This window comes from Hyla sarda, chromosome 4, assembly GCF_029499605.1.
Source record: "Hyla sarda isolate aHylSar1 chromosome 4, aHylSar1.hap1, whole genome shotgun sequence".
Classification (NCBI taxonomy): domain Eukaryota; kingdom Metazoa; phylum Chordata; class Amphibia; order Anura; family Hylidae; genus Hyla; species Hyla sarda.
Genome location: NC_079192.1, coordinates 412,067,078 through 412,089,673, shown reverse-complemented (window position 1 = coordinate 412,089,673; position 22,596 = coordinate 412,067,078). Strand labels below are relative to the sequence as shown.

The 22,596-nt window shown below is 45.1% G+C and overlaps 1 protein-coding gene across 1 annotated transcript in view; it reads left to right on the top strand.

Annotated features, from left to right (window-relative positions):
• The window catches only part of MTPN (myotrophin), a 44,382-nt gene that overhangs the window by 6,870 nt on the left and 14,916 nt on the right, over window positions 1-22,596 (top strand). Inside the window, exons 2-3 of the mRNA XM_056517738.1 lie at window positions 15,632-15,745; window positions 16,807-16,890. Of these exons, the coding sequence (XP_056373713.1) occupies window positions 15,632-15,745; window positions 16,807-16,890 (198 nt within the window). The remainder of the gene's footprint in view (window positions 1-15,631; window positions 15,746-16,806; window positions 16,891-22,596) is intronic.

The window sequence follows — 22,596 nt, the reverse complement described above, 5'->3', positions numbered from 1 at the left end:
TCCCGGTGTTATAATTACCTGTTCCCGGGGGTCCGCCATCCTTCTGGCTCCGTCGCGTCCTGCGCTATCACTGTACGCGCTGACGTCGCGTTGGGGACGTCACTCGTCATTGCGCAGTGCAGCACATAGCAACAGCGCAGGAGCCAGAAGGATCGCGGACCCCGAGAACAGGTAATTATAACACTGGGGATGGGGGAGGCGATGGGGCGGCGGTATGTGGGGGGAGGCGATGGGGTGGCGACGGTATGTGGGCAGAGAATGGGGGGGGGGGGGAGACGATGGGGCAGCGGCATGTGGCCAGAGGATGGGGGGAGGCAATGGGGCGGCGGTATGCGGGCAGAGGAGGGGGGAGGCGATGGGGCAGCGGCATGTGGCCAGAGGATGGGGGGAGGCAAAGGGGCAGCGGTGGTATGTGGCCAGAGGATGGGGGGTGGCAATGGGGCAGCGGCGGCGGTATGTGGGCAGAGGAGGGGGGAGGCAAAGGGGCAGCGGCGGTATGTGGCCAGAGGATGGGGGGGAGGCAAAGGGGCAGCGGCGGTATGTGGCCAGAGGATGGGGGGGAGGCAATGGGGCAGTGGTATGTGGGCAGAGGATGGGGGGAGGCAATGGGGCAGCGGTGGCGGTATGTGGCCAGAGGATGGGGGGTGGCAATGGGGCAGCGGCGGCGGTATGTGGGCAGAGGAGGGGGGAGGCGATGGGGCAGCGGCATGTGGCCAGAGGATGGGGGGAGGCAAAGGGGCAGCGGTGGTATGTGGCCAGAGGATGGGGGGTGGCAATGGGGCAGCGGCGGCGGTATGTGGGCAGAGGAGGGGGGAGGCAAAGGGGCAGCGGCGGTATGTGGCCAGAGGATGGGGGGGAGGCAAAGGGGCAGCGGCGGTATGTGGCCAGAGGATGGGGGGGAGGCAATGGGGCAGCGGTATGTGGGCAGAGGATGGGGGGAGGCAATGGGGCAGCGGTGGCGATGGTCGTCTCTTGCCGGGGGTGGGGCATTATCGGCAAGGTAATTGCCGATACCGATTATGTCCAAAATCGCGATTATCAGCCGATAATATCGGCCAAACCGATAATCGGTCGATCCCTAACCTAGTGCCAGAGGCAGCAAAACAACCCAAAACATCATTGACCTCCACCATATGTCACTGTAGGTTCTGTGTTCTTTTCTATGTAGTCCCCATTCCATTTTCGGTAAACAGTAGAGTGATGTGCTTTACCTAAAAGCTCTATCTTGGTCTCATCTGTCCACAAGGCGGGGGTGGCACTGTTTTTTGGGAGACATCAGCTCCTTTTTCCTGCTCAGTGATGGTCTCGGACCCCTTGACCGATCGATACTCCGTCGTGTCAAAAAAGTGACAGGGACACGTTTAAACAATGAGGCTTCTCGTTCACTGACAGCAAGCGGAGATGGTGAAAACTTTTCAGGATCGATGCACAAAGTATATTACAACTTCTCATGGCTTTGATAAGTGACAGGGCTGAGTCACCTGGCGGCGGCGAGGACGGGGAATAACTTTTGGACCCATCAGGAACTTTTTGAACCTTGGACGTTTGTCACCGGGAGATAATCGCACAAGGTCTCGGCACGGACTTCTCTAGTTTCCTTGTATGGCTATGTTCACACGAGGCAGATTATCCTTCTGCGTGGGCAGTTGTAGATCTGAATGGGGTGCATAAAGAACAGCAGTATGTTCCAACCAATGTGCCTCCAGCTGTTGCAAAACTACAACTCCCAGCATGCCCGGACAGCCTTAGGCTGTCCGGGCATGCTGGGAGTTGTAATTTTGCAACAGCTGGAGGCACCCTGGTTGGGAAACACATACTGGAACCAGCCAGATACAGTTGAGAACATATAGAATTGTTTACTACATGGTTGTTCCTGCGGTCGCCCTTGAGCCCAGAATCTGGCGCTTTTATCATCATTGATCGCCCTCCGGCCGGTATGTGTAGGTAGCACCTGTCCTGCATATTTGTCAGAAATAACCCCCGACCTCAGCAAATGTCCTGACGTTTCCCACGGAATAGTAATCGTCCTTGTTGTCACTCGCCGCAGCCTGTTCCTCCTATATTCACCCTAAGTGCTGAGGCAGCATCTCGCTTTCTTGATTTTTATATATATATATATCTATTATGCACTCACAGTCATTATGATCATTCATCCCCTCTGTGTGTCTCATTAATTACAGACACTCATATATTTATTTTTTTTAGTTATTCATATATTTATTCTAAATGATACTTATATTTAGAATAAATATATGAATAAAGAAAGTGTGTGTGTGTGTATGTATGTATATATATATATATATATATATATATATATATATATATATATAATTTATTTTTTTATTCATATTTATTCTAAATATGAGTATTTTGAATAAATATATGAATAAAAAAACATTTTATTTATATATCTCTCATAATATATATATATATATATATATATATATATATATATATATATATATATATATATATATATATATTATACACACACACACACATATGCACATTTGTGGCCTGCTGGAGGTCATTTTGCAGGGCTCTGGCAGTGCTCCTACTGCTCCTTGCACCAAGGTGGAGGTAGCGGTCCTGCTGCTGGGTTGTTGCCCTCCTACGGCCTCATCCACGTCTCCTGATGTACTGGCCTGTCTCCTGGTAGCGCCTCCATGCTCTGGACACTACGCTGACAGACACAGCAAACCTTCTTGCCACAGCTCGCACTGATGTGCCATCCCGGATGAGCTGCACCACCTGAGCCACTTGTGTGGGTTGTAGACTCCGTCTCATGCTACCACTAGTGTGAAAGCACCGCCAGCATTCAAAAGTGACCAAAACATCAGCCAGGAAGCATAGGAACTGAGAAGTGGTCTGTGGTCACCACCTGCAGAACCACTCCTTTATTGGGGGGTGTCTTGCTAATTACCTATAATTTAGACCTGTTGTCTGTTCCATTTGCACAACAGCATGTGAAATTGATTGTCAGAGTGGACAGTGGGATTTCACAGAAGTGTCATTGACTTGGAGTCACATTGTGTTGTTTATGTTCCCTTTATTTATTTGTGAGCAGTGTATATTGATCCCGTAGAGAAAGAGCTGTGGGGGAGGTGTATAACTACTATATATATCCTGATCCCGTAGAGATAGCAGCAGTATACAGATAGAGCTGGGGGGAGGTGTATAACTACTATATATCCTGATCCCATAGAGAGAGAGCTGGGGGGAGGTGTATAACTACTATATACCCTGATCCCATAGAGATAGCAGCAGCAGTATACAGATAGAGCTGGGGGGAGGTGTATAACTACTATATATCCTGATCCCATAGAGATAGCAGCAGCAGCAGTATACAGATAGAGCTGGAGGGGAGGTGTATAACTACTATATATCCTGATCCCATAGAGATAGCAGCAGCAGCAGCAGTATACAGATAGAGCTGGAGGTGAGGTGTATAACTACTATATATCCTGATCCCATAGAGATAGCAGCAGCAGTATACAGATAGAGCTGGAGGGGAGGTGTATAACTACTATATATCCTGATCCCATAGAGATAGCAGCAGCAGTATACAGATAGAGCTGGAGGGGAGATGTATAACTACTATATATCCTGATCTTATAGAGATAGCAGCAGTATACAGATAGAGCTGTGGGGGGGGGGAGGTGTATAACTAATATATCCCATAGAGATAGAGCTGGGGGGAGGTGTATAACTACTATATATCCTGATCCCATAGAGATAGCAGCAGCAGCAGCAGCAGTATACAGATAGAGCTGGAGGGGAGGTGTATAACTACTATATCCCATAGAGATGGTTCAGGCCCTACAATGGGTATAACACAGTGTCCGTTTTGTCTTCACGGTCTCTTTTAATAAGAATCGCTCTCTTTAGGATCCCTCTCTCCACAACTTTCACAAGTACCAACTTCCCCTTTATGTTCTGTTTTTTGGTGGTTTTGGGGTTTTTGTGAATGTGTTTGATGCACATTTTGTAGAATTTGTAGCCGCAGGTTTTAGGTCAATGTTTTACGTCAGATAATATTGTTCTTTTTCCTCTTCCTCTGACATTAGTGAATGTTCCCGGTTTTAAAAGGAGGCGGGGCCAGAATATCCCACAGCCAATCAGATAACAGGCATTATAGGCTGTGATGACCTTTATTAGAGCCAATGACCTCTCCTGCCATTTGGTAAAGAGGTTAGAAAAAAACGAACTGCATTCTTCCAGAACGGGCGCCACTCTTGTTATCAGGTTGCGTGTGGTATTGCGGTTTTGTTCCATTGAAGTGACTGTAGCGGAGTTGTAATACTGCACACAACCTAAGGACAAGGGTGGCGCTGTTTTCAGAAGAAAACAGTTTCATTTTGAATAATCCTGGTTAACACCTTCCTACTTGCCGAATTCCGCCTCAAATTACAGCCCATAGACTTCTATGGGATTCCGCACTCCCATTCACACTTCTGAATTTCCGCAAGCGGAAATTCAGAAGTGTGAATGGGAGTGCGGAATCCCATAGAAGTCTATGGGCTGTAATTTAAAGGGGTTATCCAGGAAAAAATTGTTTTTTTCATATATATCAACTGGTTCCAGAAAGTTAAACAGATTTGTAAATTACTTCTATTAAAAAAAAATCTTAATCCTTTCAGTACTTAGGAGCTGCTGAAGTTGTTGTTCTTTTCTAAGTGCTCTCTGATGACACGTGTCTCGGGAACTGTCCAGTTTAGAAGCAAATCCCCCATAGCAAACCTCTTCTACTCTGTGCAGTTCCCGAGACAGACAGAGATGTCAGCTTCAACTTCAGCAGCTGATAATTATTGAAAGGATTAAGATTTTTTTAATAGAAGTAATTTACATATCTGTTTAACTTTCTGGAGCCAGTTGATATAAAAAAAAAATTTTTCCTGGATAACCCCCTTTAAGGTGGAATTTCGAGCGGAAATAGACCCCTAGTCCAGTTTCACACTGTGGAATCTCCGGAAGGGATTTCCGCCTGAGATCCCATGGGCAGCGCTAGGACCGTGCAGACTGCATTGCCGTCTCTATAGACAGCAATGCATTTTTGAGTGGATCTTTTTGGCGGACCCATTCAGAAATGCATTGCTGTCTATAAGGGACGGCATGAGCCGCCTACGGAATCTCCTCAGTGTGAACCCGGGCTTAGACTGGTCAACCATCTAAGAATCGGAGGTGTCTGGCAGCGTTCAGCATGGCATTTAGCAGCACAGAGTGACACCCCCCCCCCCACTCCATGGCAGGTGGTGGTTACTAGAGATGAGCGAACTTACAATAAATTCGATTTGTCACGAACTTCTCGGCTCGGCAGTTGATGACTTATCCTGCATAAATTAGTTCAGCTTTCCGGTGCTCCGGTGGGCTGGAAAAGGTGGATACAGTCCTAGGAGACTCTTTCCTAGGACTGTATCCACCTTTTCCAGCCCACCGGAGCACCGGAAAGCTGAACTAATTTATGCAGAATAAGTCATCAACTGCCGAGCCGAGAAGTTCGTGACGAATCGAATTTACTGTAAGTTCGCTCATCTCTAGTGGTTACCTGACGTGTCTTCTGTATGGACTTCGTGAGGGATGATAGGCGGCGGTGGGGACAGGAGATTACGGCACTACGGTAACTTCCCTGCGTGTCTCTGCTTTATGGCCGCCGTCCATTACAAAGAGAATGTTAATAAATCGGGAGATGACAGCGCTTCTACAGATAACACGTCCTGCCCCGTAACCTCCGTCTCCTCGGAGAGCTCAGGCCTGGAGGGGCCGCGCCTTGTCATGTGACGAGAGACATGGCCGCACTTGTGATGTGACGAGAGACATGGCCGCACTTGTCATGTGACGAGAGACATGGCCGCACTTGTCATGTGACGAGAGACATGGCCGCACTTGTCATGTGACGAGAGACATGGCCGCACTTGTCATGTGACGAGAGACATGGCCGCACTTGTCATGTGACGAGAGACATGGCCGCACTTGTCATGTGACGAGAGACATGGCCGCACTTGTGATGTGACGAGAGACATGGCCGCACTTGTGATGTGACGAGAGACATGGCCGCACTTGTGATGTGACGAGAGACATGGCCGCACTTGTCATGTGACGAGAGACATGGCCGCACTTGTGATGTGACGAGAGACATGGCCGCACTTGTGATGTGACGAGAGACATGGCCGCACTTGTCATGTGACGAGAGACATGGCCGCACTTGTCATGTGACGAGAGACATGGCCGCACTTGTGATGTGACGAGAGACATGGCCGCACTTGTGATGTGACGAGAGACATGGCCGCACTTGTGATGTGACGAGAGACATGGCCGCACTTGTGATGTGACGAGAGACATGGCCGCACTTGTGATGTGACGAGAGACATGGCCGCACTTGTGATGTGACGAGAGACATGGCCGCACTTGTGATGTGACGAGAGACATGGCCGCACTTGTCATGTGACGAGAGACATGGCCGCACTTGTCATGGGACGAGAGACATGGCCGCACTTGTGATGTGACGAGAGACATGGCCGCACTTGTCATGTGACGAGAGACATGGCCGCACTTGTGATGTGACGAGAGACATGGCCGCACTTGTCATGTGACGAGAGACATGGCCGCACTTGTCATGTGACGAGAGACATGGCCGCACTTGTCATGTGACGAGAGACATGGCCGCACTTGTCATGTGACGAGAGACATGGCCGCACTTGTCATGGGACGAGAGACATGGCCGCACTTGTCATGTGACGAGAGACATGGCCGCACTTGTCATGTGACGAGAGACATGGCCGCACTTGTGATGTGACGAGAGACATGGCCGCACTTGTGATGTTTACCTACTGAAGTCAGTGGTGAGGGCAGAGGAGGGCACGTGCCCGGGGGTAGGATTGGCTTTGGCATTACTTCTATAGTGTGAATGGGATAAATATAAAGATCCTGCAGAGGAGATTCAGGACACATTGCGCCACATTAGGGCTGTATGATTTGGGGGAAAATGTGCGGAAATATTGGGATTTCGATTAGGGATCGACCGATTATCGGTTTGGCCGATATTATCGGCCGATAATCACGATTTTGGGCATTATCGGTATTGACAATTACCTTGCTGATAATGCCCCGCACCGCCCCCACCGCGACCGCCCTCCCACCAACCCGACCAACCGCACCGCGTCGCACCCCCCACCGCACTGCCCCGGCCCCATTGCCTCCCCCATCCCCAGTTTTATAATTACCTGATCCCGGAGTCTACGCTACCTCTGGCTCCTGCTGCGTCCTGCGTTACGCTGTGCGCAATGACGAGTGATGTGACGCGACGCCACCGGAGCCAGTTGTAGAGTGGACCCCGGGAACAGGTCATTATAAAACCGGGGATGGGGGAGGCAATGGGGCCGGGGGGGGTGCGACGCGGGGGGGGCGTTGTGCTGCGGGGGGGGGGGGGCGCGGCGCGGCAGGGGGGTTGCGGTGATAGGACTCAGGACCCCCGGATAGGCAGGGGGTGAGTAGCGGGTGGCGGCGGCGGTCTATGGCACCGCAAAAGCCACTTGCAGTTCATTGATCTAAAGCGTCCGCTTAAAATCAATGACCTCCCGGTATCTGTATCTGCCCTAAAAAAAAACGATATCGGTCGATCCCTAATTTCGATATGCAATTGCGATATAATAAACAAATGGTGAATCCCCCCCCCAATTTTATGTCCAATCCTTCCATTTTATATAGCCAGTCACCCTTATTATGAGGGGAATGATTATACGGCTCAAATGGGGGGGGGGGGGGGGGGGGGGGGACAAGGCTACATGAGGGGGGGGGGGGGGGAACAGTTATATGGGGGCTGTATGAAGAGGGTTGGCTATATAAAATGTATATAGCCACCCCCTCCCTCCATTTAGTCATTCCTCCTCATATAGCCATTCCCTCTCCCTCCTATAGCGCTTTATCCTCATATAGTTATACGTATATATCAGGGGACAGTACAGAGATCTCTCCATGATCTATTTATACCCCGGACTGTATCTATAACAAGGGGGCATCCTCTACGTCTAGAGGAAAGAAGGTTCATACACCAGCACAGACGGGGGTTCTTTACTGTAAGAGCAGTGAGACTGTGGAATTCTCTCCCGGAGGAGGTGATCATGGGGAACTCTGTAAAAGAATATAAAAGGGGTCTGGATGCATTTTTGGAGAATAATAACATCACAGGTTATGGATTCTAGATTTATAGGGACAGAACGTTGATCCAGGGATTTATTCCGATGCCATATTTGGAGTCGGGAAGGAGTTTTTACCTCTAGTATGAGGTTTTTTTTTATCTTCCTCTGGATCAACTCAGTACGGACTCATTAGGGTTATAGGTTGAACTTGATGGACTCTGGTCTTTTTTCAACCTTATGAACTTTGTTACTCTGTAGTTAGCCTCCCCCCCCCCCCATATATAGCCATTACTTCTCATATAGCTACTCCCCCACCCTCATATAGTCATCTCCTCTCTCTCATGTAGTCATTCCCCCCCCCCCCCCCCCTCATATAACCAGACACCTCCTCATATAGCCATTCACTTTACCTTGCGCGCGGGGGGGGGGGGCTCCTCTCTTACCTTGAGGGGGGGGGAGGGGGCTCCTTCCTTACCTTTCCCAGCAGGCAGTCAAAGAATACAGCATTTGAGAAGAGATGCTTCAGAATGGCGCTCCCCGCGATCCGGACAGAGGATTTAAATCGTCATGGAAGCAAGATTGTGAATTTTAAAGAATTTAATATTAGGTACAAATACTGGAGGCGACGCTTTTCAAATTAGTTTAATCTTTCATAGGTGGATGGACCTGAAACGCGTCATCCCTTCACTATTTGTATGTACTAGTAAATTCTTTGTAATGTTTATCGCTTCTGTGAGGACTTATTCTCTATCCGGATGGCAGGAAGCGCCGCTCTGAAGCATCGTTTTTCATGTTGTGTTACTTAAAGGGGTACTCCGCCCCAAGACTGCCAACGGCTGTCCGGGCATGCTGGGAGTTGTAGTTTTGCAACAGCTGGAGGCACCTTGGTTGGGAAACACCCCTCTAGTCTGTTATAACGATGCACGTACGGCGCTGTTCTATGTAATGAAGAGGCAGCAGAACTTTTATGACCGAAATTAATGACCTATCCCAGTTTAAAAAAAATAAATGAATTAAATAAAAAAATACACTACAAAAATACCAAAAATAATAAATTAAATACATTATATATATATATATATATATATATATATATATATATATATATATATATATATATATATATATATATTTTTTTATATATATATATATATATATATATATATATATACATTCATAAATAATAAAAAAAAAATAAAGTTAATAAATAAAATAAAATATTATATATATTCATAAAAAACAAATAAACACAAAATAATTTAAAATAAAAGGCAGGAGGGAGTCGCAGGTAAAATTGGAGGGTGGCGCCGCTATTCAGTCAGATATCCTACAGCACAGTATGTCTCCTGCTGTTGCAAAACTACAACTCCCAGCATGCCCAGACAGCCTTCGGCTGTCCGGGCATGCTGGGAGTTGTAGTTTTGCAACAGCTGGAGGCACCCTGGTTGGGAAACACTGTTGTATAGTAGTCAGGGGAAATAGAGAACGGTGCGGCGGCTTCACTTCAGGATGAACATATCCCTTTATACACCATTCGGTGTAGAGTATTCATATATTTCCAATTCTTGTGTATTTTATTTGATTTGCAGCTTTTTGATGCGCTCGTCCTCTTAGGGGGGAAAAAAAACGGAGATTCGGCGTTAAAACGATAAATTTGGAGGAATTCCCATGTAATGAGCTTGGGGAGACTCGTCCCTTATTATACCGTTCCTGGTTCCGTACCGCACCGCCATCTCCTCCAATAGATACAGTGGATATATATATATATATCAGTTTAATGCCTCCTTTGGCGCAGCGCCATTCTTTGCCTTCAGCATTCGGATACAGATAACGAACTAACATTTGTGATGCGTCGGCAGCAAAATGAAGGAAAAAAAACAAAAAAAATGATCTTTATTTACTCAGTGATATTTCCAGGTTGTATATTTGGAGCTGCTGAACCTGTAGTAAATTGCGCAGAAGGTGGCAGCCGCGGGACCCGATAGGCGACAGGTTATCAATCTCTAAGGTTATTCCCATACAGTGTTAAAGGGGTATTCCAGTAAAAAAAACATTTTATTTTTATTTTATTTTTTCATATCAACTGGCTTCAGAAAGTTATAGACTTGTAAATTACTTTCTATAAAAAAAATTAATCCGTCCAGTACTTATCAGCTGGTGAAGTTGAGTTGCTCTTTTCTGTCTGACCACAGTGCTCTCTGCTGACACCTGTCTGTCTGTCTGTCTCAGGTACTGTCCAGTGTAACAGTAAATCCCCATAGCAAGCCTCTTCTGCTCCGGACAGTTCCCGAGACAGACAGATGTGTCAGCAGAGAGCACTGTTGATATGGGGAAAAAAAAAGTTTTTTTCCTTGGAATACCCCTTTAACCCCTTAAGGACCGCGGGCGTATGGGTACGCCCTGATACTTAAAGGGGTACTCCAGTGGAAAACTTTTTTTTTTTTTTTTTTTTTTTTTATCAACTGGTGCCAGAAAGTTACAGATTTATAAATTACTGCTATTAAAAAATCTTAATCCTTCCAATACTTATTAGCTGTTGAATACTACAGATGAAATTCTTTTCTTTTTGGAACACAGTGCTCTCTGCTGACATCATGGCCACAGTGCTCTCTGCTGACATCATGGCCACAGTGCTCTCTGCTGACATCATGGCCACAGTGCTCTCTGCTGACATCATGGCCACAGTGCTCTCTGCTGACATCGTGGCCACAGTGCTCTCTGCTGACATCGTGGCCACAGTGCTCTCTGCTGACATCGTGGCCACAGTGCTCTCTGCTGACATCGTGGCCACAGTGCTCTCTGCTGACATCGTGGCCACAGTGCTCTCTGCTCACATCGTGGCCACAGTGCTCTCTGCTGACATCGTGGCCACAGTGCTCTCTGCTGACATCGTGGCCACAGTGCTCTCTGCTGACATCGTGGCCACAGTGCTCTCTGCTGACATCGTGGCCACAGTGCTCTCTGCTGACATCGTGGCCACAGTGCTCTCTGCTGACATCGTGGCCACAGTGCTCTCTGCTGACATCGTGGCCACAGTGCTCTCTGCTGACATCGTGGCCACAGTGCTCTCTGCTGACATCGTGGCCACAGTGCTCTCTGCTGACATCGTGGCCACAGTGCTCTCTGCTGACATCGTGGCCACAGTGCTCTCTGCTGACATCGTGGCCACAGTGCTCTCTGCTGACATCGTGGCCACAGTGCTCTCTGCTGACATCGTGGCCACAGTGCTCTCTGCTGACATCGTGGCCACAGTGCTCTCTGCTGACATCGTGGCCACAGTGCTCTCTGCTGACATCGTGGCCACAGTGCTCTCTGCTGACATCGTGGCCACAGTGCTCTCTGCTGACATCGTGGCCACAGTGCTCTCTGCTGACATCGTGGCCACAGTGCTCTCTGCTGACATCGTGGCCACAGTGCTCTCTGCTGACATCGTGGCCACAGTGCTCTCTGCTGACATCGTGGCCACAGTGCTCTCTGCTGACATCTCTGTCTATTTTATGAACTGTCCAGAGCAGCATATGTTTGCTGTGGGGATTTTCTCCTACTCTGGACTGTTCTTAAAATGGACAGAGATGTCAGCAGAGAGCACTGTGGTCATGATTCAGCAGAGAGCTCTGTGTTCCAAAAAGAAAAGAATTTCCTCTGTAATATTCAGCAGCTAATAAGTACTGGAAGGATTAAGATTTTTTAATAGAAGTAATTTACAAATATGTTAAACTTTCTGGCACCAGTTCATTAAAAAAAATAATAATTTCCACCAGAGTACCCCTTTAAGGACCAAGGGTGTACGTTTACGTCCGTGGGTATTTTGGTCTGCGCCGGGCGGGGACCGGACCGGGATGCATGCTGAAATCATTCAGCAGGCACCCAGTGCAAAGCCCTGAGACCTCCGAAATCTGGAAGGGCACTTTTTGCTCCAGATGTCAATTCAAAGCATGCTCAGACTGTCCAGGCATGCTGGGAATTGTAGTTCGGCAACATCTGGCTTTTCAGATGTTGCCAAACTACAACTCCCAGCATGCCTGGGCATGCTTGGAGTTGAAGTTTTGCAACATCTGTAGGGCTACAGTTTGGAGACCACTACACAATGGTCTCCAAACTGTTCTCCTCCAGTTGATGCATAACTACAACTCCCAACATTCCCTCTGGCTGTCTGGACAGACCGTGCATGCTGGGAGTTTTGCAACAGCTGGAGTCACACGAGTTTGGAAACACTGAGTTAGGAAACATACAGTGGCGCGGAAACACTGCAGTAGTCTGTTACCTAACTCAGTGTTTCCCAATCCCAACCAGTGTGCCTCTAACTGTTGCAAAACTACAACTCCCAGCAGGCATGGTCTGTCAGTGCATGCTGGGAGTTGTAGTTTTGCAACAGCTGAATGTTTGCCGACTGTTACAAGGACCTGTCAACGCCAGTGGGGTGTAAATGCTCATTGCACCCCTTATTATATTCTGTGAGGGGGTGTAGTTTCCAAAATGGGGTCACATGTGGGGGGAGGGGGGCTGTTCTGGCACCACGGGGGGCTTTGTAAACACACACGGCCCCCAACTTCTATTCCAACCAAACACTCTCTCCAAAATGTAATTGTCGCTCCTTCCCTTCTGAGCCCTGTAGTGCGCCCGCAGAGCACTTTACATCCACATATAAGATATTTCCTTACTCGAGAGAAATGGGGTTACAAATTTTGGGGGGCATTTTCACCGATTACCCCTTGTATAAATGAAAAATTGGGGAAACATGAGCATTTTAGTAAAAGAAAATAAAATTTTTCATTTTCACGTCCAAATTCAATTCAAAGTCGTCAAACACCTGTGGGGTGTTAAGGCTCACTGTACTGTACCCCTTGTTACATTCCTTGAGGAGTGTAGTTTCCCAAATAGTATGCCATGTGCTCATTTTTTTAATTTTTTTTTGCTGTTCTGGCACCATAGGGGCTTCCTAAATGTGATATGAATCCCCCCCCCCCAAAAAAAAAGCCATTTCAGCAAAATTCGCTCTCCAAAATCCCATTGTTGCTCCTTCTCTTCTGAGCCCTCAAGTGCGCCCACAGAGCACTTTAAATCCACACATGGGGTATTTCCTTACTTGAGAGAAATGGGGTTTCAAATTTTGGGGGACATTTTCATATACTACCCCTTGTGAAAATGAAAAATTTGGGATAACATTAGCATTTTATTGTAAAAAATTTAAATTTTCATTTTCGCGTCCAACTTTAACACAAAGTCGTCAAACACCTGTGGGGTGTAAAGGCTCACTGTACCCCTTATGTTCCATGAGGGGTGTAGTTTCCCAATACCATGTGGGGTGTTTTTCTGCTGTTCTGGCACCATAGGGGCTTCCTAAATGTGACATGCCCCCAAAAACAATTTCAGCAAAATTCGCTCTCGAAAATCCCATTGTCGCTCCTTCCCTTCTGAGCCCTCTAGTGCGCCCGCCGAACACTTTACGTTCACATATGAGGTATTTCCTTACTTGAGAGAAATTGGGTTACAAATTTTGGGGGTCTTTTTCTCCATTTACCCCTTTTGTTCTAAAAGAACATGTTAGTGTAAAAAATGAAGATTTAGAATTTTTGCCCCCACTTTGCTGCTATTCCTGTGAAACACCTAAAGGGTTAACAAACTTTCTGAATGTCATTTTGGATACTTTGAGGGGTGCAGTTTTTATAATGGGGTCATTTATGGGGTATATCTAATATGAAGACCCCTCAAATCCACTTCGAAACTGAACTGGTCCCTGTAAAATTCAGATTTGGAAATTTACGTGAAAAATTGGAAAATTGCTGCTGAACTTTGAAGCCCTCTGAGGTCATCAAAAAGTAAAAACACAACAATTTTATGATGCAAACATAAAGTAGACATATTGTGAATGTGAATCAATATATAATTTATTTGGAATGTCCATTTTCCTTACAAGCGGAGAGCTTCAAAGTTAGAAAAATGCTGAATTTTCAAATTTTTCATGAAATTTTGGAATTTTTCACCAAGAAAATGTATCGGCGAAAATGTATCGCTAACATGAAGTAGAATATGTCACGAAAAAACTCTCAATATCAAATTCATTAGAAAAAGCATCTCAGAGTGATAAATGCTTAAAGTGACTGTGGTCAGATGTGCAAAAAAATGCTCCCGTCCTTAAAGGGGTACTCCGCTGTTCAGCGTTTGGAACGAACTGTTCTGAATGCTTGAGCTGGGAGCTCGTGACGTCATAGCCCTGCCCCCTTATGTCACACCCCGCCCCCTCAATGCAAGTCTATGGGAGGGGGCGTGACATACGTCACGCCCCCTCCCATAGACTTGCATTGAGGGGCGGGGCTATGACCTCCCGTGCTGCCGGCTCCAGCGTTCGGAACAGTTTGTTCCAAACGCCGAACAGCGGAGTGCACCTTTAAGGTGAAAATGGGTTTGGTCCTTGAAGGGTTAAGATACTTTCTTTTTTCAGGTCTTCACCGAATGGGAAAGTGTATTGCGGCATCTGTTACATAACCTGTTACAGCTACCTTGCGTAAACCGGCACGGAAGAGCCTGACCTGGAGTAATTAAGTGCAAAAATTCTCAAAAAAAAAAAAAAAGCTGATTTAGCATCGCATATGAAATGGTCACAAAATCTCAAATTTCAGCAAATCCTGTAAAAAAAAAAAAAAAAAAAAAAAAAAAAAAAAAATAAAAAAATTTAAATAAATAAATTTTTTTTTTTTTTTTTTTTTTTTTCTGGTGGCAGAAAGTTGAACAGATTTGTAAATTACTTCTATTACAAAATCTTTATCCTTCCAGTACTTATTAGCAGCTGTATGCATCAGAGGAAATTATTTTCTCTTTGAATTTCTTTTTTGTCTTGTCCACAGTGCTCTCTGCTGACACCTCTGTCCATGTCAGGAACTGTCCAGAGCAGGAGAAAATCCTCATTGCAAACCTATCCTACTCTGGACAGTTCCTGACATGGACAGAGGTGTCAGCAGAGAGTAGTGTGGACAAGACAAAAAAGAAATTCGAAAAGAATTTCCTCTGTAGCATACAGCTGCTAAAAAGTACTGGAAGGGTAAAGATTTTTTTAATAGAAGTAATTTACAAATCTGTTCAACTTTCTGCCACCAGTTGATTTAAAAAAAAAAAGTTTTCCACCGGAGTACCCCTTTAAATGGTGGTCCTCTTTTTTTTTTAATTGGACAGGTTAAAATTTGGGACCCCTTAACCCTACTTACTCTAACTTAGTAGTAGGTGCTTCTCCCTTAACTTTCCCACCAGTCTCAGAAGGTGCTCCCCCCCCCCCCCCCCTCCATTCGGAAATTTAAAGATGGCGTCTGCAATGGGGAAAACTGGTGAAAAACACTAAGTAAAAGTTTAATAATGTGCAGAAATGGCGCCGCTCCTCATGTACACACATGGAGCAGTTTAACCTGAAAGTGCAGCGACAATTCATGTAACACTTTATACGGGGTTCCAGTGGCAAAAATTATTTCCATTTATAATGTTTTTTTTTAATTCTTTTTGCGCAGGGTGTGGACGTCAACCGGACGCTGGAGGGCGGACGAAAGCCTCTACATTACGCAGCGGACTGCGGGCAGGATGAAATCCTGGAGTATCTCTTAGCAAAAGGCGCTGATATTAATGTAGGTGTCACTTATGTGTTTTCTTAAAAAAATAATAATAATAATTTAAAGGGGTATTCCAGGCAAAAACTTTTTTTTTTTTTTTTAAATATATCAACTGGCTCCGGAAAGTTAAACAGATTTGTAAATTACTTCTATTAAAAAATCTTAATCCTTCCAATAGTTATTAGCTTCTGAAGTTTTCTAACTGCTCAATGATGATGTCACGTCCCAGGAGCTGTGCATGATGGGAGAATATCCCCATAGGAACTGCACAGCTCCCGGGACATGAGTCATCAGAGAGCAGTTAGACAGAAAACAGCAACTCAACTTCAGAAGCTAATAACTATTGGAAGGATTAAGATTTTTTATCTGTTTAACTTTCCGGAGCCAGTTGATATATATAGAAAAAAGTTTTTGCCTGGAATACCCCTTTAAAATAAATAAATAATCTTCAAATGTTAACTAGCTCCTCCTCCACATGCCCCAGCCCGTTTGCTTTCCGGGCATGCTGGGAGTTGTAGTTTTGCAACTAAACTGAAAGCACATGGTTTGGAAAACATCTGGTTATTAAAGGGGTTATCCTGGAAAAAACTTTTATATATCAACTGGCTCCAGAAAATTAAACAGATTTGTAAATAACGTCTATTAAAAAAAAAATAATAATAATAATTCTTTCAGTACTTATGTGCTGCTGAAGTTGAGTTGTTCTTTTCTGTCTTAGTGCTCTCTGATGACACCTGTCTCGGGAAACGCCCAGTTTAGAAGCAAATCCCCATAGCAAACCTCTTCTTCTGCAGTTCCCGAGACAAGCAGAGATGTCAGCAGAGAACACTGTTGTCAGACAGAAAAGAACAACTCAACTTCAGCAGCTGATAATTATTGGAAGGATTAAGTTTTTTTTTTATAGAAATAATTTACAAATCGGTTTAACCTTCTGGAGCCAGTTGAGATAGATAGATATAGATAGATATAGATAGATGGATATAGATAGATATAGATATCTATCTATTAGTTTTTCCCTGGAATACCCCTTTTAATGTTCTTGTCTATGATGTTTTTGTTTTCCCCCCCCTGTCTAGGCTGCAGATAAACATGGCATCACTCCTCTCCTGTCCGCCTGCTACGAGGGTCACTTAAAAACGGTGAAGCTGCTTCTGGAGCGGGTGAGAATCTCTACAATATTACCTTATAGTGTGAATGTTGGCGACTCTGAGACTATACATATAATCTATGATACTGTACAATCTGAGACCCCAAGAATCCTGAGAAGGAAGGGTCTGCAGAAGTGATTGTGTCCTCAGCCTTTTCCTGCACATTGCCACCCCCTGTGCAGGCGACATATAGCAGAGCCAAGCCATACCATAGAGGGGTGGGAATTTAAGAAGACCGGTGTGTACTCTTGCGTACCCCATGATAAATACAGCTGTATCTGAGGCTGCCCCGTGCCGCATCTTAAAGGGGTACTCCAAAGAATAGCGGATAAGGTGGGGGGGACCTCCCGCGATCTCCGGCCCAGCACCCAGGCATTCTGAATATTCTGAATTCCGGCTTTGGGCGTGAATGGGGGGGCGTGGTGTGACGTCAGGACAACGGGCGCCTGAACCCGGCGTTCTGAAAATAAATGTTCATAGCTGCGGGGTGCCGGAGATTGCGAGGGTTCAGACATTGTATCCTCTATCATGTGGGTAGGGGATACGATGTCTGGGGTCAGAGTACCCCTTTAAATGGGCACTGTCAGGTATAAAAACTTTTTATATGTTGTACATCTTGGCAAAAAAAGTTTTTTAAAATATTTTTCTTTAAAAAAAGTTCACATTTTATTAAAGAAAACTGCCTTTGAAAATCCCACCACTAGGGGTCACCATACCTCCTGAGACACTGATGAGTCCCACACCAGCATGAGCCTGTCCAAGGGTCATGGACACGAGATGGCTGATTGACAAGGCTGCAGGAGGAACACAGCCGGCAGCAACACTGCTGTAACACAGAGTTTTACCAAATCGTGTGCCTCCAGCTGTTGCAAAACTACAACTCCAAGCATGCCTGGACAGTTGAAGGATGTCTGGGCATGCTGGAAGTTGTAGTTTTGCAAAAGCTGCAGGCATCACTGCTGCAAAAAAGTTATCCAAACACTGTACCTCCAACTATTGGAAAACTACAAGTCCCAGCATTACAGGACTGCTTAAGGATGACATAGAAAGCTGTAAGGGACACACTCATCATTTTACTCATCGTCTTTACAGGCAATCTCCAATAATCATTGTGTGTGTACAGCATAAATCCAGAGTGAAAGGGTTACAGAGCACGGCTGCCAGGCTCCAGAGAGCAGTGAGTCAGCAGAGTGAGGGATGGGGAGGAGTCATCACAATGAAGACAAGAGGGACACGCCCCGTTTGACAAGTTGGAAAAGACATTAAGCAACTGTAATATGCAATTTTTTAGTGAAAAATTGGTGATAGAAACATAAAGATTATATATACATGATCAAGATGAGGTACTGAGTAACATACATATATATATATATATATATATATATATATTTTTTTTTTTTATATATATATATATATTTATATATATATATATATATATTTATATATATATATATATATATATATATATATATATATATATATATATATATATATATATATTTATATATATATATTTATATATATTTATATATATATATATATTTATATATATATATTTATATATATATATATATATATATATATATATATATATATATTTGTATATGTATATGTTTTTTTTTATTTTTTTTTCTGACAGGTATGCTCTAAAGGAGTAGTCCAGTCCTGAAAAACGTATCACCTATCCTAAGGATTGGGGATGAGTTTCAGATTGCGGGGGTCCGACCGCAGGAGCCCCCTGCAATCTCCTGTACGGGGCTGTGGAAGCCCGTGAGAAAGGGGGGGCGTGTTGACCACCGCACGAAGCGGCGGCTGACACGCCCCCTCAATACAACTCTATGGCAGGGCCTTCAGCAATCTCCGGCTCTCCCATAGAGTTGTATTGAGGGAGCGTGTCAGCCACCGCTTCGTGTGGTGGTCAACACGCCCCCTTCCTGCGGGCTATCGGGACCTCGTACAGGAGATAGCGGGGAGGGGGGCCAGCAGTCAGACAGGGGAGAATTTTTTATAACTTCACATCTTTAACATCCCTGGGGGCAAAAAACGTCCCCCAGGGATGGTGAGGATAAAGATTTCAGCGTATATATAATGCTTTGTGTATTCTAAAATCTGTTGCATGGTTCCCCTTTAGGCCATGTTCACACGGCAGGAATTCTGCAGAACCCAGACGCCAAGAATCACTGTGGTGGGAAGGGGTTAAAGTTGTAAATTTGCTAATAATGCACCAGAAAGTTCCTGTGGCATCAGCAGCTGCAGTGTCGTCACAATGTATACTGCACGAGGATTACCATCAATACCATTCACTTCTGTTTATAGCCGTGTTTTCCAAACAGTGTGTCTGCAGCTGTTGCAAAACTACAACTCCCAGCATGCCCGGACAGCCGAAGGCTGTCCGGGCATGCTGGGAGTTGTAGTTTTGCAACAGCGGCAGACATACTGTGCTGTAGGATATCCGACTGAATAGCGGCGCTACCCTCCAATTTTACCTGTGACTCCTTCCTGCAGATTTTTTATGGTTTTTTATTTCATTTCATTATTTTGTGTTTGTTTATTTTATGAATATATATAATATAATATTAGATTTATTTTATTTATTTACTTTATTTGTGTTATTTATTTAATTTGTGAATATATATATCATTTTTTTTTTTTTTTTTTTTTTTTTTTGGAGGGGTATTTTTGTAGTGTGTTTTTTTTTTTTTTTTTTTTTTAATTTTTTTGTAGTTTTGCAACAGCAGGAGACTTTTATTTATTTATTATTATTTTTTTTTTAAATATAGATTTTTTTATTTTAATTTTTTTTTCTTCTCCCATTAACCATTTCTGATGATAAAATTTCTGACGTTTCCTAATCCCCTCCGGGGGGCTCGTGTCTCTTCCGCCATGAAACAATATGATTCCGTGTCTGTTCCTCTGTATTCTTCCTGCGCCCGCTCGCTTCCAAATCTAATTAACTGTTTACTTGGAGCATAACCGTGGCGTCGGCGTCTCTTCGCCCCCGCGTGCGTCCAACACGTTTTAATACATGGCTGCCGTTCTGCTCGGGTCAGTGGAGCGCGACATGACCCTTGTTCTAATTCTCTCTGCTCCTTTGTAACCTACAAGTGATAATGCGGCGTCCGGGATGCCGACGTCCTCTGCCAGTTATCTCTTGAGTCGCTTCTACCGCTATGTCCTCTAATTTTCCAAATGGCTCTGCCGGAATTAGTGGCTTAGCATATTCTAGGATCTTACCGTACGCAGCCTGGCATCTGGCCTTCACATTTGTTCATTCTTTTATGCCTGGATAAAAGCGAAGAGGGGGCGCAGCGTGGCACGGCGCCCTGGATTCATATATTTATCCCAGGTTATAGGAGGATAACTCTCTGCCCCTCTGACATGGAATCACTTTGTTCTGTCCTTTTTGTCACTTACTTATTTAGTGCAGTAAAGACGATTATTAGAGAATAATGTAGAGGTTCTTGTGTATGCCTTCTGCTTACCTGTTTTAGCTGATGTGGCAGGCATGGGGTTTTCAGCCATATAGATTTCAGCCAAATGCTGCCTACATTTCCCATGAATCCTCTGGCTTTGCAGAGAGAAGGGGGTGGAGTCTGATCACTGCAACTGGTCATCTAATTAGGCTGCTGGTGCTGGAGGTCACCCAGGTGAACTGAGTAGACATCGGCTGGGGTCGGTTCACCATTCTGTCCCACAGAAAATGAGGATTTTATGTGTCAGAGGAAGTGGTCAGTCCTATATCAGGATATATAGCAGTTATACACCCTCTCAGCTCTATCTGTATACTGCTGTGGTTATCTCTGTGATTAGTATATATTGTAGTTATACTCCTCCCCTCCAGCTCTATCTGTATACTGCTGCTGCTATCTCTATGGCATCAGGATATATAGTAGGTATAAACCTCCCCTCCAGCTCTTGTTAGTGGAGCTGTGATTGGTTGCTATGGAAAAATCACTCCACTTTTTCTCTCACACAGTTTGATAAATCTGGGCCTATCTGTATACTGCTGCTATCTCTATGGGATAAGTATATATAGTAGTTATACACCTCCCCTCCAGCTCTATCTGTATACTTCTGCTATCTTTATGGGATAAGTATATACAGTAGTTATACACCTCCTCTACAGCTCTCTGTATACTGCTGCTTTCTCTATGGGATCAGGATATACAATAGTTATACCCCTCCCCCTCCTGCTCTACCTGTATACTGCTGCTTTCTCTATGGGATCAGTATATAGAATAGTTATACACCTCCCCTTCCAGCTCTATCTGTATACTGCTGTTGTCTCTATGGGATCAGGAGAGAGAGGTGTGTGTGTGTGTGTGAGAGAGAGAGGGGGAGAGAGGTGTGTGAGAGAGGTGGGTGGGTGTGTGAGAGAGAGCTGCACTACCAAGGTGCTGTCAGGTTCTGCACTTTATCGACCGCCACTCCCATAGAAATCATCCCTGTCCGCTCCCCGTATTGACCCGTACACAGAAGAGTCGGCCAGTATTCTGCGCAGGATTTCAGTGTAAACTGACCGAACACAGCTTCAAATCCTGCGCAGAAAACTGCATGTGTGAATAGACCCTTAAAGGGGCACTCCGCTGCTCAGCGTTTGGAACCAATTGTTCTAAACGCTGGAGTCGGGAGCGTGTGACTACATAGCCCCGCCCCCTCGTTACATCACGCCCCGCCCCCTCAATGCAAGTCTATGGGAGGGGCGTGACTACCGTCACACCCCCTCCCATAGACTTGCATTGAGGGGGCAGGGCTATGACGTCACGAGCTCCGGACTCCAACGTTCACTGCTCAACGTTTGGAACAAACTGTTCTGGAGTACCCCTTTAACGCGATTATCCCATCTGGGACATATATGGCAAATCCATAGACGCCTATCTTGAGATCAGTTTTCCTTAACCCCCTCTTAGCCTGCTTGCAGGGTTTACATATACAGTATATCCTGCCGTCCTGAGGAGGCCGAGCTGCTGTCAGATGTGAATATCCCTTTAAATCCAACTTTTTTTTATTTTATTTTTTTATATATTTTTTTATATCCCTTTACAATTGTTGAGGTTTAGCAGGTTTGGGCGATTTTGTCAGTGGTTGAAGCTGCCGCCAGAATAACGGCGCTGACAGATACCAGCTGGAGAGCTGCGGACCGGCTGCCAATGATCCTTTTATGTTCTACTAACCAATGCAGCAAAAAATACGGCGAGTCATCAATTACCAAGGCCGTCCCCAGAGCCCGGTGTCGTCTGTAACACTGGTTCGGGTATTTGGGCTTTGAGTGGATGCCTAATAAAGAGTAACATCGTTTCCAGAGTGATAGAAATCAGCAGCATGGAAATATGGCAATAAATATGGGTTTTGTTTTCCTTTATCTCCACATTTAAGAAAGTGAATATGCAAAGATCAGATTATACTCCAGAACTGCACTCATTATTCTGCTGGTGAGGTCACTGTGTACATACATTACTTATCCTGCACTGATCCTGAGTTATATCCTGTATTATACTCCAGAGCTTTACTCACTATTCTGCTGGTGAGATCACTGTGTACATACATTACATTACTTATCCTGTACTGATCCTGAGTTATATCCTGTATTATACCCCAGAGCTGTACTCACTATTCTGCTGGTGAGGTCACTGTGTACATACATTACATTACTTATCCTGTACTGATCCTGAGTTATATCCTGTATTATACTCCAGAGCTGTACTCACTATTCTGCTG